At 39.7% G+C, this 13,218-nt stretch overlaps 1 protein-coding gene across 1 annotated transcript in view; it reads right to left on the reverse strand.

Moving 5' to 3' along the window:
• The window catches only part of LOC100947055 (STE20/SPS1-related proline-alanine-rich protein kinase), a 114,387-nt gene that overhangs the window by 96,525 nt on the left and 4,644 nt on the right, over nucleotides 1-13,218 (reverse strand). Inside the window, exons 3-4 of the mRNA XM_023516358.1 lie at nucleotides 9,148-9,210; nucleotides 7,143-7,210 (exon numbers count right to left, since the gene is read on the reverse strand). Of these exons, the coding sequence (XP_023372126.1) occupies nucleotides 7,143-7,210; nucleotides 9,148-9,210 (131 nt within the window). The remainder of the gene's footprint in view (nucleotides 1-7,142; nucleotides 7,211-9,147; nucleotides 9,211-13,218) is intronic.

Consider the following 13,218-nt stretch of genomic DNA (forward strand, 5'->3'; position numbering starts at 1 on the left):
TCATTGCTGTTTGGCGGGCCCAGGCTGGATTTGAACCCACCACCTTAGATGTATGTGGCTGGCACCTTAGCCACTTGAGCCACAGGTGCCGAGCCTATGAAACAGTTTTTGAAACATGGCATTCAGCCATTAAAAAAGATGGAGACTTTACAGCTTTTATATTTACCTGAATGGAATGAAATACATCCTTCTTAGTAAAGTATCACAAGAATGGAGAAATATCCAATGTACTCCATACTAATATGAAACCAGTATCTAAACAGCTGCATGCTCATATGAACAATAAAACACAAATATGGTCTAGTACAGGGGGAGGGGAGGCCGGGGGAGGATGTCTGGCAGAAGGAGGGAGGGCATGAGGTGGGGTCTCAGCTACCGTGCACATTGTGAGGGTGTATAACGCGCCCTCGGGGGAGGGGCTCTTTTACAACTGGAACTTTACCCTGGAAGTAAGAATGATGTAACCTAAAAATTTGTACCCTCATAGTAATTTGAAATAAAAAATAAATAATCACTCAGTTGGCACTTAACGCAGCACGTATGCAAAAGCCTAGCACACGCTAGATGTTCACAAGGCTCTAAGATAGTGATTTTCTTTTTTTTTTTAAATTAATTATTTTTTTTTTTGACTGGGGCTGGGTTTGAACCCGCCACCTCCAGCATATGAGGCCAGCGCCTTACCCTTTTGAGCCACAGGCGCCACCCCTGAGACACTGATTTTCAACAGGTATGCCCTGAGAGGATCATAGGTGTGCCACAAAAATTTCCAAAGATCATTAATCAACTTATTTTTGAAAGAAGTTCAAAGCACAGTAAGCATATTCTTTTTTTAAATTCTTTTATCAACATAATTTAAGTGTGCCATGGAGGTTTAACTTACACCTTCAAGTGTGCCATGAGGTAGAAGAGGGTGAAAAACACTCTCTAAGATCGTAAGAGTGATCGTTCATCTCCTCCAGCTGTTACAGCCAATACATTACTTTCTCTAACCCGACGGTGGGGGGGGTAGTTATCCTCACACCAATTAACAATGGCCAAGGGAGGATTCTTTAAAGAATAAGAACCCCAAAGAAAAACTTTAGAAAGGAATCCTATCTCTGCATTCAAACATCGATGAGCAAGTTATAATTCAGAAATTATTCCGTTTTGCAGCCTCAGGACAAGGCCTGTGTTAAAACCCTGTGCTAAGAACTCAGCCCTAACACAGGGAGAGCTGTGACATGGCTGATGACAATCTCTGCTGACCCCAGAGCCACTCCTGCTCCTGAGTAATCCCCATCTGCTTTGATAGTGGACTCACTCAGTTACGTATCTTCAGGTGGCTCAAAGCCTAAGGGCATTTCGCTTAAGTCAAAATTCAAGGCTGAAAGGGATTTTCCTACTAGGCGGTTTTCAAGCATCATTTTTGCCCATATAAGCTTTTATATGCTGCCATACTGAAAAACTGAGAAAACTACTATTTAATAATGTAAGTTTTGGTACATTTAATCAAAATACAAGGCAGTCATCTAAAAGGACTAAAAAGGACTGTGTAGATTTATATTCATTGATATGAAATGATATCTAAAAAATATTACTAAAATAATCAGATTATACAAATATTACTAAAATAAACAGATTATAAAAATATTACTAAAATAGACTGTGTTACTGTGTTACTTTGTAATTAAATTTATACAATGACATTTAAAAAAATTAAAGCATACATAAACATGTACCAAAAAAAAAAAAATAAGCCTAGAAGAATGTTTATCAAGAAGCTAATGATGATTTAACTTTGGTAATATTATGGATGATTTTGTCTAGATCTTGTTTTCTTTGAGTTTATTTTGATTTTTTAAATTTCTAAGATGACCATTTATAGCTTAAAAAGAAGGAAGTAATAAATATCCTTGAAGAACTCTATACATTCCCTGTTGTTGAAAGTATCTGTCCTTACAAACACTGTCTTCTCATTGTCAGAAAATAAAAGAATGAAGTCAGCTCACAATAAATGATTTTTAATTCTTCTATTTTGCTTCCCTTATGTTTCCCAATTTTTCTGAATATAAACTTTCTTTCCTGTAGAAGGATTTGAATATGCAGAAGGCCACACTTCATACGTCCCTACATTACCTATACTCATGTTACTAATACCTCCCTCTAACATGCCATCAAGAACCCTGAATCAGTAACAGAAGCCCCAGATGTTTGCCAGTGGGGAATTAGCTCTGTGACCGTAGGAAAGCCACTTAACATCTCCTATCTTTCTTTTTCATCTGCCAGCAGCAAATGTTAGATGAAGGAAAAATGAAAACAGGTAAGTGGTGTGACAGTGCTTTCCAAACTGTCCAACACTATAAATGCTGGTTGCTATTTGTATCATCGTTTTTAGTTATCTCCTCTGAGAAAAACGCTTTCAGATACTCATGTCACAATATTTAATGATGAATTTATCAGGAAACATTGTTAAAAGAATATTTATGTGATATGTTAAATGAGGAAACAGGTAAATGTAGCAACCCCAAGTGCAGGACTTTCCTCCCTCAGAATGGAACTGACTACAGAGCAGGACCACAGGGTCGAGTGGAGAAGGGAACACGAATCATGGAGACCTAGTTTATGACCCACTTCTGCTTCTTACCGGCTTTACAGGATCAGGCAAATTGTTTCTCTGAGCCTCACCTATGAAATGGCAGCAACAACAGGATTGACGTTATGATGTATTTCTAACAATTAAACAAGACAAAGCAAAAGACATGCTTACCATAGCTCCTGTCCCATAGTAGGGACGTCATCTTTTTAAAGGACACCACTCATAACAAACCCCAGATGTGCAACAACGACTCCAATTCCCAAAGAAAACAACCAAAAGAGAACAGTCCAAAAATTAAGAAAAACTGCTGAATGTTTTTTCAGACTAAAGACCTGTATTGCTAATAACTTGGTGTCTACGTAATAAGAGATACCACACTATCGTGAAAAATAAACATAGTTTTGCTAGAAATTATTGAAGGCTAGTAAGCCCTTTCTTTACCTGAGACTACGGCCAGAGCCTGTCCCAGATTCATTCTAACCATTACTCTTTGCAAAATTTGGTTGTCGAAAAAAGAAATAAACACTGGTTACTATGGGAACAAGCAAACCAAAGATAACATCCAGACAAAAGAGCTCTCACCTTCCTCCAACTACCCATAGCTCTTCTTTTTATCTCTCTTTATTGCATTTATCACTTTCTACCTTGTATTACAGCCACTTGTGCGGGATCTGATCTCTCCACCTACCCGGTAAAGCTCTTTTGAGTACAGAAACCCTGTCTTATTCCTCTTTGGATTTTCCACAAAGCCTTCCACAAAGAAAGCAGTAAATAAGTAGTTTGTTTGCGGGTGGGGAGGAAGAACATGTACCAAAAAAGCATTGCATAACTGAACCTGGGCCTACACACCATTTAACCTTTCTGGGAAAAATTAATCAAGCCTCCCAGCCACTTGACTGGGAAGAATGATGCAATTAACCCTATTTTATAGGCTAGAGAACACTTGAAGAATTCTAATGCCTTCTGAATAATGGTATGATACAGTTAGACACAGGCATGCCAACACTGAAACAGAGATCAATGCTGCTAACAGACGTACTTTTCTTTGTGAAATCGTAATTTACAAAGTCTATTCTTTACAAGTAGCTAAGTGCACCTTTTAACAGAGAAACTAAAATAATTAAGTTGAATTACATAACATTTGTCATGCTGTAGAATTTTTGTTAAAATAAATATCCCCCTAGAGACCATTTTCCCTTTAAGCAGGAAATCACTGTACTAATCTGGGGTCTACTGCTGTGCAGTATCAAGTTCACGTATGGCACTCTTCAAGTTCACGTATGGAAATCCATATGAACTAGTTGATGGAACATACCACACCAGCACATCTATGTCTGACAATTATCAGGGCTTCCTTCATTTACAGCACAACTATAGTTGCCACCTACGGGGCTAAGGTGTCAAAGCATCTAACACAAAAGAACTAACAATTTAAATACTAAGTTTATCATTGTTCTAAACCACTGAGCCTGGTTCTAAGAAACACATGTTTTATGTCAAATATGTGACTATTATATGAAAAATATACTAATGGCAAAATATTTGTTCAATGCTTTACTCAAACCAGAAATTTTATTACACCGTCTATGACAATATGTAAGTCACAAGGCGGCCCACTTGATATTTTTCTCCTGAGATGTGCTTAGGAGGATTTCCTTATCTTGTACCTGACTTTGTGATCCTCAATTCTTTGATAGCATAGATGACACTGCCACATATACAATGCACAAGAGAACATTTTCAAAGGACATAAAAGGGAAAAATCTATAATTTAACTATCTCCAGCATTTAACACTGAGACATAAAATCTAATCCGATTTCTCAAACATTACATACCATGTTTCCCCCAAAATAAGACCTACCCAAAAAATAAGCCCTAGCAGGATTTCTATGCATTTGTTAAATATAAGCCCTACCCCGATAATAAGACCTAGCGATGGGTGTGGCTATAGCATAGCCACGCCCTGCATTTCTGCACAGAGAGATAAGGAAGACTGGAATACCTTTTATCTGCCACAGCTCCTTTCTCTGAGCTGTTTGCACTTGTGCAGGTGAGCATGTGGTAACTGCGATCCAGGCATCCTATTGCACATGTGCGAACGGCTAGGGGAAAGGAGTTCACGCATCACTAGCGTCAGCCCCACCAACAAGGTCGGCTTCCCCTGTCAGGTTCCAGACAGGGGAACTTAACTGCATTTGAATAAATGTAGACTGTTGTATTATACTTAATAAAAATAAGACATCCCCTGAAAATAAGCCCTAGTATATCTTCTTGAGAAAAAACAAATATAAGACAGTGTCTTATTTTCAGGGAACATGGTATAACAGGTTAGTTTTTGAAAATAAAGCAATCATGTATCTTTTCAAGAAAGAAATTACCCTATGATCACCATAAATAAATAATGCAGAAATATACTACCTATAGTCAACAATGTATTCGTCTTTGCTTACAGAAACGTGACATTTTGAAAAGTAAAGTACTACTCAGAGAACAAAAGTGAGGTTTACGGGGAGAGGGGGCATGTGTGCAGCAAGGAAGCAAACCATGATCCTAGCAGGTAGGTCTGTAAAATGCTCTGTCAAAAAGAAAGGGTAACCTTTCCAAGAGGCGAGGAGGGCAGCCACACACATGGCACTGGTTAAGGACTGGTGGAAAGGCAGCCAAAGTATCCTACTCACCCAACTGGGGAGCACAACCCACCTAAGCACGGGGTCTGGATAACCTCAGAGGGTAAGAAAGACAGTCTATATTCCCCAGCGCCTGATACCCACACAGTGTGTAGACCGGTGAATCATAGACACAGAGCGAAGTCTGTGAACGGATTCACGTGTGTAAATATGTATTCTCTGAAGGGTGTACTAGGTGCTGGCATCAGTGCATGGCTTCCCAAGGGGAGTGCTTTGAAGGTGACCGTAGTGACATTCAGCAATGAGGTACATAGTGCTTTTCCTAGGATCAGTTCTCAAACTTAAATCGTGAGACCTCTCATAAAACGACAATTCTGATGGCCATTCCAGAAAGAGTTCCAGAATTGCTCTGAAGGGTAGACTAGGTGCTGGCATTGGTACGTAGCTTCCCAAGGAGGTACTTGACGGGGACCATAATGGTTTCCAGCACAATGAGGTAAGAATGACAGCTTTTCAGTATCTAAGGGGCAATCATGGAGAAAGAGTGAGTTTGGGTATGCACAGAGGTTAGGGAAACATCCAGAAGGAAAACTGAAGAAAAGATTCCTGTACATATAAAATAAAAAAATGCCTGCACATGTAAGATCATCGGATTCTAAAGGTCACTGCCAATACCACATACTCATGGAGCTGGATGGTAACTTCTGTGGGGTCGCTCGCCACTGCACCTCAGTGACAAACCCTGAGCCTGGCACTTGAGTGAGTCCCCTGTAAATACTGGTTGATGAGTAAATAACTGAAAAAGCAAAAGGCAAATGAAAAAGGTACCAGGTTCCGAATCAAAGAGGAAATGGGCTATTTCATTCTTTGGGGATTACCAAATTTGCTATTATTAATACTAATCAAGGTTTCTTTCAAGTATAAGAAAAATAGTCTTGTAATAATTTCACTTCTTGACAAGGGAAATCAACTTTGAATTACATCTTTGAATTGCAACTTTGAATTGCACCAACAGTTATTGTGAGGTTCCCCTGGTACGGATGTGAAAGTGCCCTGCGAACTATAAATGACCATCAGAAGGCACAGTTATGGCAATGATAATCCACTCTGACCGACTATGAGAACTCAGAGGGCTGGAAACTGACCTTACGGATGAACCTGCTTTTTATAGCTACAGCTCTGACAATGTCTAGTCACCAGATGCTTTTTTTAACTGTCAGAAGAACATACATGTAACTTCCTTTAAAACACCTTCAAAAATGTGAGGGTGCTCTGATCAAACTGATCAACTAAAGTTGAGTTTAAAGTTAAATTTAAACGATTTTCTTTCGTCTTGAGATACCAAATTCGTAACAAATCTCATTACAAAGATGGACCTTTACATTTGAAAATCCTCAGAAAAGAAACAGCTTTTATTCACAAGACTATAGACAAAGACGACATTGTCAGCCACCATATTTGTATCCGTTTCCTAGAAGGCTGAGATTTCTTTCAAAATATTATCTGTCATTTCTTCACAGTGGCTGATCAAACCTGCCACTGAAAAAATGTTCTAAACAGGCAGCTTGTAGTAGGAGTGTGGTTTGCTTCTGTCAGAGACTGACTGTTGAAGTGTGAAAGAAACTCATTAAAAATCTCTCACTGTGATCTTACATTGTAAATAAGGAAAAAAAAGAAAGAAAAGACAAGAAAAAAAACTTAATGAAAGATACACGAGGCCTGCAGACATACATTCCTACCAAGCTTTTCTTTCTTATTCTTCTTTAGAAAGCGATTAGAAGAATACAATTAGTCCTGGGAATACAGCATACACTGGTTGTCCAGGGAAATCAAGTTAAGTTAATAATGTTATCTCATGCTAATACTATGAAAAGTTAATGAAGGCAATCAGAATATTGTACCATAGGAAAAACAATGCAGAAAAACCAGTATCATTTACCTTAATCTTAAAACGAGGTTCACGGCACAAGAAGCTTCTCTGTAGTCTTCACTAGCGTTGGGTTGGCCCTTTAAAAACAAAATACCCAATGGTGATAAAAACTTTCTCAGGAAAGAAATGAATAAAGTTGCAGTATCCCTTGATTCACACAGGCCTTTCTTCCTGGAAATCTCAGAATCAGATCTTTACCCATGAAGGCCTGATTTGACCTCCTGACATCTCAGTGTGAAGGCTGGAATGAGGCCTGATCCCTATCATGACTGTGGATGGGACTGTTTCACATAGAAAGCCTCAGTTGTAGGATGAGCGCTATGAATAACTGGCAATGGCTGTGGTTAGTCCAAAGAGGGTCAGCCACCTGCCACCTGAGCCATGGGCTGTTTCCCGTTGGCGCTGGCAAAACCCAAAGGTTGGGCACCTTAAGTCTTACAATGCAAGGGAAGGTGGAATCCAGAAGATTATGCCGAGATTATCTTTCCTGCCTTTCTCACCTAGAACTATTTCCTTAAATATAGATTATTAACTACAAGTACCTCTCCCACACAGCCCTCCCCTAATCCTAGGAATCTCTGGACATGAACAGAGCTTCTTGTTAGAGCAGGAAATACAAGGTCAAGATCTGGCTCCACCACTGACCATGAGCAGGTCATTGTCTGCGTCTATTCTCCCATTTACAGAATGGGGATAGCACCTGCCTCAGAAGGTTGCTGGAAGAATATTGACAATACATAGGAAAGTGAGTCAGTAACTCTGAAGTATTACACAGCACTACTGTGTAAAGAGATTAGTTATCCTAATCCCTTTTCTTGTTTCCTTTACTCTGTCTTCTCACCATTATTATCCTTCACTTGCTTTTCCCATTCAACCAATTCTTACATTCTTACCTCAAGCTCTGTTACTGAGTTGCCTCAGGATAGACACCTAAACTGATTCCTGGTCCAGCCTCTAACTGGGGTGTGACACGGGCAAGCCACTTAACCTCTGCAAGTCTTTGCTTCCTTAACTATAAAGTTAGGGCCCAGACAACCTATCCACTGGTCTATCCCACAGGCTTCCCACAACCACAAAATCCCATCACTCTAACCATCTCTCTAATACACAGCTGTTTCACGAAAACACACAGCAGGTGAAACAGAAATGAATTTAATTGGAATGTGCAGATTTTGAAAAAAATTATGAACCTAAGACTGGTGATGTTCTATAGCACAACTACTTAGACTCTGCATGTAAATTATACAGCAAAACCAGAACACGAGCCCATACTCTGCTTCAGGGTCCATAGTCTTTCCCCTGGATGGCTTACACCAGGTGTCTTCAAACTACGGCCCACGAGCCACATGCAGCCCGCCTAGGACATTTATCTGGCCTGCCGCCACTGCCTGTCCTGCTTAGCAGCCAACTCGTCCGAGGCCCGCAGTCGGCCCTCCAACAGTCTGGGGGAGAGTGAACTGGCCCCCTGTTTAAAAGTTTGAGGACCCCTGACTTACACCCTTTATCACCACCCAACAGGACTCACAACACACATCTTCTTTCATATAACTTCTATAAATATGCATTACAAATGCATTTTATAGTCACTGGACTATTATTTTTATAAGGCAAGTAGAGACGAATTGGCCCATAAAGTTCAATGATAAAAGAATTATGAAATAAAACAGGTTATAGAAATCCAACCAGCAGCAAAACAGGAAAGTCTCAATCAACCATAATGCTTTCTGGCTGGAATATAACAGAAGAGTAGAGTCAGTTTCTCTCCTGCCTTATTTTCCACAGCACCAGAAATTTCAGAAGCAGTTGAGTATCAGTTCTCACTCTCGAACCTATCACTTAAAGGTTAGAGGTCCTGGAAAGCGTGGTCAACAGTAACCTATTTAAAAAGAGAGCTCAAAAAGACCTGATTTGGAAGTACTACCCTAAAATTGTTCTTCTTTCTAAAATGTTGGTTTTCCCACAGCTCTGTCTTTAGAAAAGCATCTCAAACGGAAAGACTGTCAGAGAAACATACCTGAGAGTCGTGCACAGAGAGGGACTGTATTTGCTCGGGGATACTGCTGGCGTTCACGGCGATCTGTTAAAGAGAACCACCATTACAGAACTCAAGAAAGCTAAAAGGAGAGATGGTCAGGGTAGCTGCGCTGTGTTCCAACATCTAGAGACAATAATTTTCTTTTTTTGCATTAACATAAGGGTATGTACGATTGGGGTATTGTCTGTGCTTGTAAGGTATAGTCCCCGTTGTAGTTGAGGCTTTCACCCAGCTGATGAGCCCTATACCCTACATTATACCTGATAAGTGGAAACCCACTGCACTCCCACTCCTCCTTCCCAAATTTAATTGTGTTTTCTCTTGTGTGGGCCTATAGTTGTTCATCTGCTAGTTTCAAATTAGTATTGAGTACATGGGATCTTTGTTTTTCCACCCTTGAGATATTTTACAAAGGAGAATGGTCTTCAGCTCCATCCAGGAAAATACAAAAGATATAAAGTCTCCATCTTTCTTATGGCTGAATAGTATTCCATGGTGTACATATACCATAGTTTATTAATCCATTCAAGGGTTGATGGGCACTTGGGTTGATTCTATAGCTTTGCAATTGTAAACTGAGCTACTACATACATTTGAATACAAATGTCCTCGTAATAAAATATTTTTTTTTCTTCGGGGTAGATACCCAGGAATGGGATTGCAGGATCAACTGGGAGGCCTACTTTCAGTTCGTTGAGGATTCTCCATACTTCTTTCCAAAACAGTTATATTAATTTGCAATCCCACCAACAGTGTGTGAGTGTTCCCTTCTCTCTGCACCCACGTCAGTAATTTTCAAAAGCTCTTAGAGCAGCATTTTCAGGTGGGTGGTGAACCATCTACATTAGAATCATCTAGGACAAGTATAAAAGACCCATGGGCTCCACCCCCAGCCTATGATTCAGAACTTCATGGAGATAGGAGAGAATCTGTATCTTTAACAAAGTCTCCAGGCAGCCTTGATGCTTTTAGAGAAGCACTAAGCTAAAGTGAAAAGACACGGATTATTTGACATCTTAACTTGATAACAGAAAAATGTCCTAGGACAATATTGCCTTATTGTACAATTTCATCTAAAGTTAAGAGACCCTTAAAGAAAGATTAGGGTTAGCAAATCATTACTTGGAGCAACTACTCACTGTATTTCAAAAATATGTAAGGACAGTTAGATTTTTAAAAGACATTTTCCCCAATAGAAATTCAAGCAATAGGTTGCATTTTTCTCCCAAAGCTGGAAAGTCAGCTCTAAGGTGACACTCAAATTATCTTTGCCTCAAGCCTTACTTTTGTGAACTCTGCCCTGGAGCAAAACTTGAAAGAAAAATGAAAAGACAAAAACTCAAAGAGAAACCGCAACGAAAATGAAAATGAACAAAAAGGCCCTCCTGTCTCTAAACTTCCTATCACTTCTAAAATAATAAGAAATCATCAGAAATTCTTTGTGTCAAGAGTTTTCTGAAGTTTTAGAGCACGAAATTCTTATTTTCTGTGCTTTCTCAAAAATAACTATGTTAATACCAAAGTAAACAGGAAGAAGTATACTGAGGTCTGTATATATGTTAAAATGCTTCCATAAGTGAAAGTGAGCTGACGGGTTGACAGATGGACACATACGTGATAGAGAAAGCACAGCAGCAGCAGGACCTAGGTGTGTCGTGTTCATTATTAAACGCTTTTAATGTTCCTTTACGTTTGAAAATTTTCCTAGTAAAATTTTCATTTTATTGAAAATGAAATGAAATAGGAGAAAATAACTATGTTAGAAGAACAAACAACTTATATTCATTAACCAGCCAGAGAACCTGGCCTGCACCAAATGATCTCTTATAAAGAATCTTTCAGGGTGATTCCACAATCTTAAATTTGAAATACTACCAAAGGCCACACCAGCACTTTACAGCGTTCTCTACCTTTAGTCAGAGAACTACTGCCATCTGAAAACCTATAGAGGCATTTACTTAGAGGTGACAAACGTCCCCTTCCCCTGGGAACACCCCATCTCCTTCCTTGCTGCAATCATCAAGATGCAGAGTTGGTCAACGGGGCTGGGGCTGGACCCCCCACAAACCCCACAACCTCACTCTGTTGGTATAACCTGAACACAATGAAGGGACCAGCTCCGCTCCCACTGGTGCACAGCAGTACAGTGATTCTTCAGAAAACATGAGAGAAGCACAAGAGTGCAGGAGAGGGAGGCCCTAGTGCAAAACATCTTTCTGATAATCCACTGTAGTCCTCCATAATGGATCCATTCTGAGGGGTTGGGGCATGGCCTTTGGGGTATGTTCTTTTAAGTGTAAAAACTCAGTCAAAAACTAAGACATCAAGTGGCTGTCAATTTAACCTATTTAATTTGCTATAAGGCAGGTATTTGAGAGAAGAAGTATTTAGATAAGAAAGGGAGAGGAAAATAACAGCTTAATGCTGACCACTGCCATAGAAATAGACCTCGATGGAGGTCGGGCCAGGGGGAAAGAGAAGCAAAGATCTAGAAATGAAGAGAAGAAAGGATGTCCGCTATTCCATTTTCACAGTGCTCCACCTAACCATCTCATTTTCTATTTTTAAAAATACCATAGCTAAATGCAATGTGTTATCCTGGATTGGATTCCGGCAAAGAGAAAGGCCATCAGCGGACAAACGAGTGACATCCGAATAACTTCTGGGGTTCAGTTAATAGCAATGTAGTAGAGCTGGCTTCTGAGTTGTAAGAAATGTGCCACGGTTATGTAAAAATCAACAGTGGAGGAAACCAGGTAAGGAGTGTGTGAAAACTCTGCGCTGTCTTTGCAACACTTCTGTAAATCTAAAAATTATCCTAAAATAAAAAGTTCATTTTCAGAAATACAGCAGATTTCTGATCACACATCGAACGTTCATCACAGCTACTCAGAAGGCCAGTTATCTGCAATAAATAACACCTTTTAGAAAGTGGCATCATAAAAGTATCAAATTTTAAATCTTTAGTCTGTGATGACTAAAGCGAACTGTAATAAATTTAGAGGAAGAAATCAAATCTTTCTCTCCATCTACATGCGGATATAAAACAAACATGTAGTAACAGGTGACAGGCATCTGGAAAACATGCTTTCATAAAATAAATTTAAAAGCTAACAGCAATCTTAAGAATCATCAGGCCAGGCTCAGCGCCTGTAGCACAGTGGTTACGGCGCAGCCACATGCACCAGGGCTGGCAGGTTCGAACCCGGCCTGGGCCAGCTAAGCAACAATGACAACTGCAACAAAAAAACAGCCAGGCTTTGTGATGGATGCCTCTAGTCCCAGCTGCTTGGGAGACTGAGGCAAGAGAATCATTTAAGCCCAAGAGTTGAAGGTTACTGTGAGCTGTGATGACACAGCACTCTACTGAGAGCAACACAGTAAGACTCTGTCGGAAAAAAAGAATCATGAAGCCATCGTAGGGAGTAAGAAAAGCAAAACATTTAGTTTCACATGGTCTCTAATCTCTAAGGAAATTAATTCAGTTTAAATCTAGATCAGATGTATTTTCTCCTTAAGACAAAACCTGAGAGTTGGAAAACAGAAACATTTTCCTAATTAACTTAGTCTAGCATCTTGGTAACAAAACTCTTTGATGCACCTCTTGTGAGCCCGACTGGGCTTTCGCCGAAAAACTTGCCCATCTGCTTCATTACACTCAATTAAACAAGGACAACTTTCCTAAGAGACTTCTGCAATATTTTCTTTTTTTCATTCTGGTTTTTTTATTTATGGGGGAGAGAGGTTCTGATAGATATTTTTTAAAAATCTTCAGGAATTTTGAACCCACAGTCCACAATCTCCTGATTCCTGTCTGCACTTCTGGATTTAGAGCAATTTTTTGTGCAGTTTTCCTAACCAGCCCTCAATTCTACCCATGAATCAGAGTCATGCTTAAAAAGACAGCTTTTTAAAAATCAGAGTTGAATGGACACCCCTCCCCAAATCAGAATCTGGGAGCCATCCACAATTTTAAAGGCTGCAGTTCTCAGGACATGGAGCCAGGGCTGAGAATCATTTATTTTCATGCCACCTCAACAAAATGCTGTT

Source organism: Otolemur garnettii, unplaced genomic scaffold (genome assembly GCF_000181295.1).
Source record: "Otolemur garnettii isolate 467f Iridium unplaced genomic scaffold, OtoGar3 scaffold00090, whole genome shotgun sequence".
In the NCBI taxonomy this organism is placed as follows: Eukaryota; Metazoa; Chordata; class Mammalia; order Primates; family Galagidae; genus Otolemur; species Otolemur garnettii.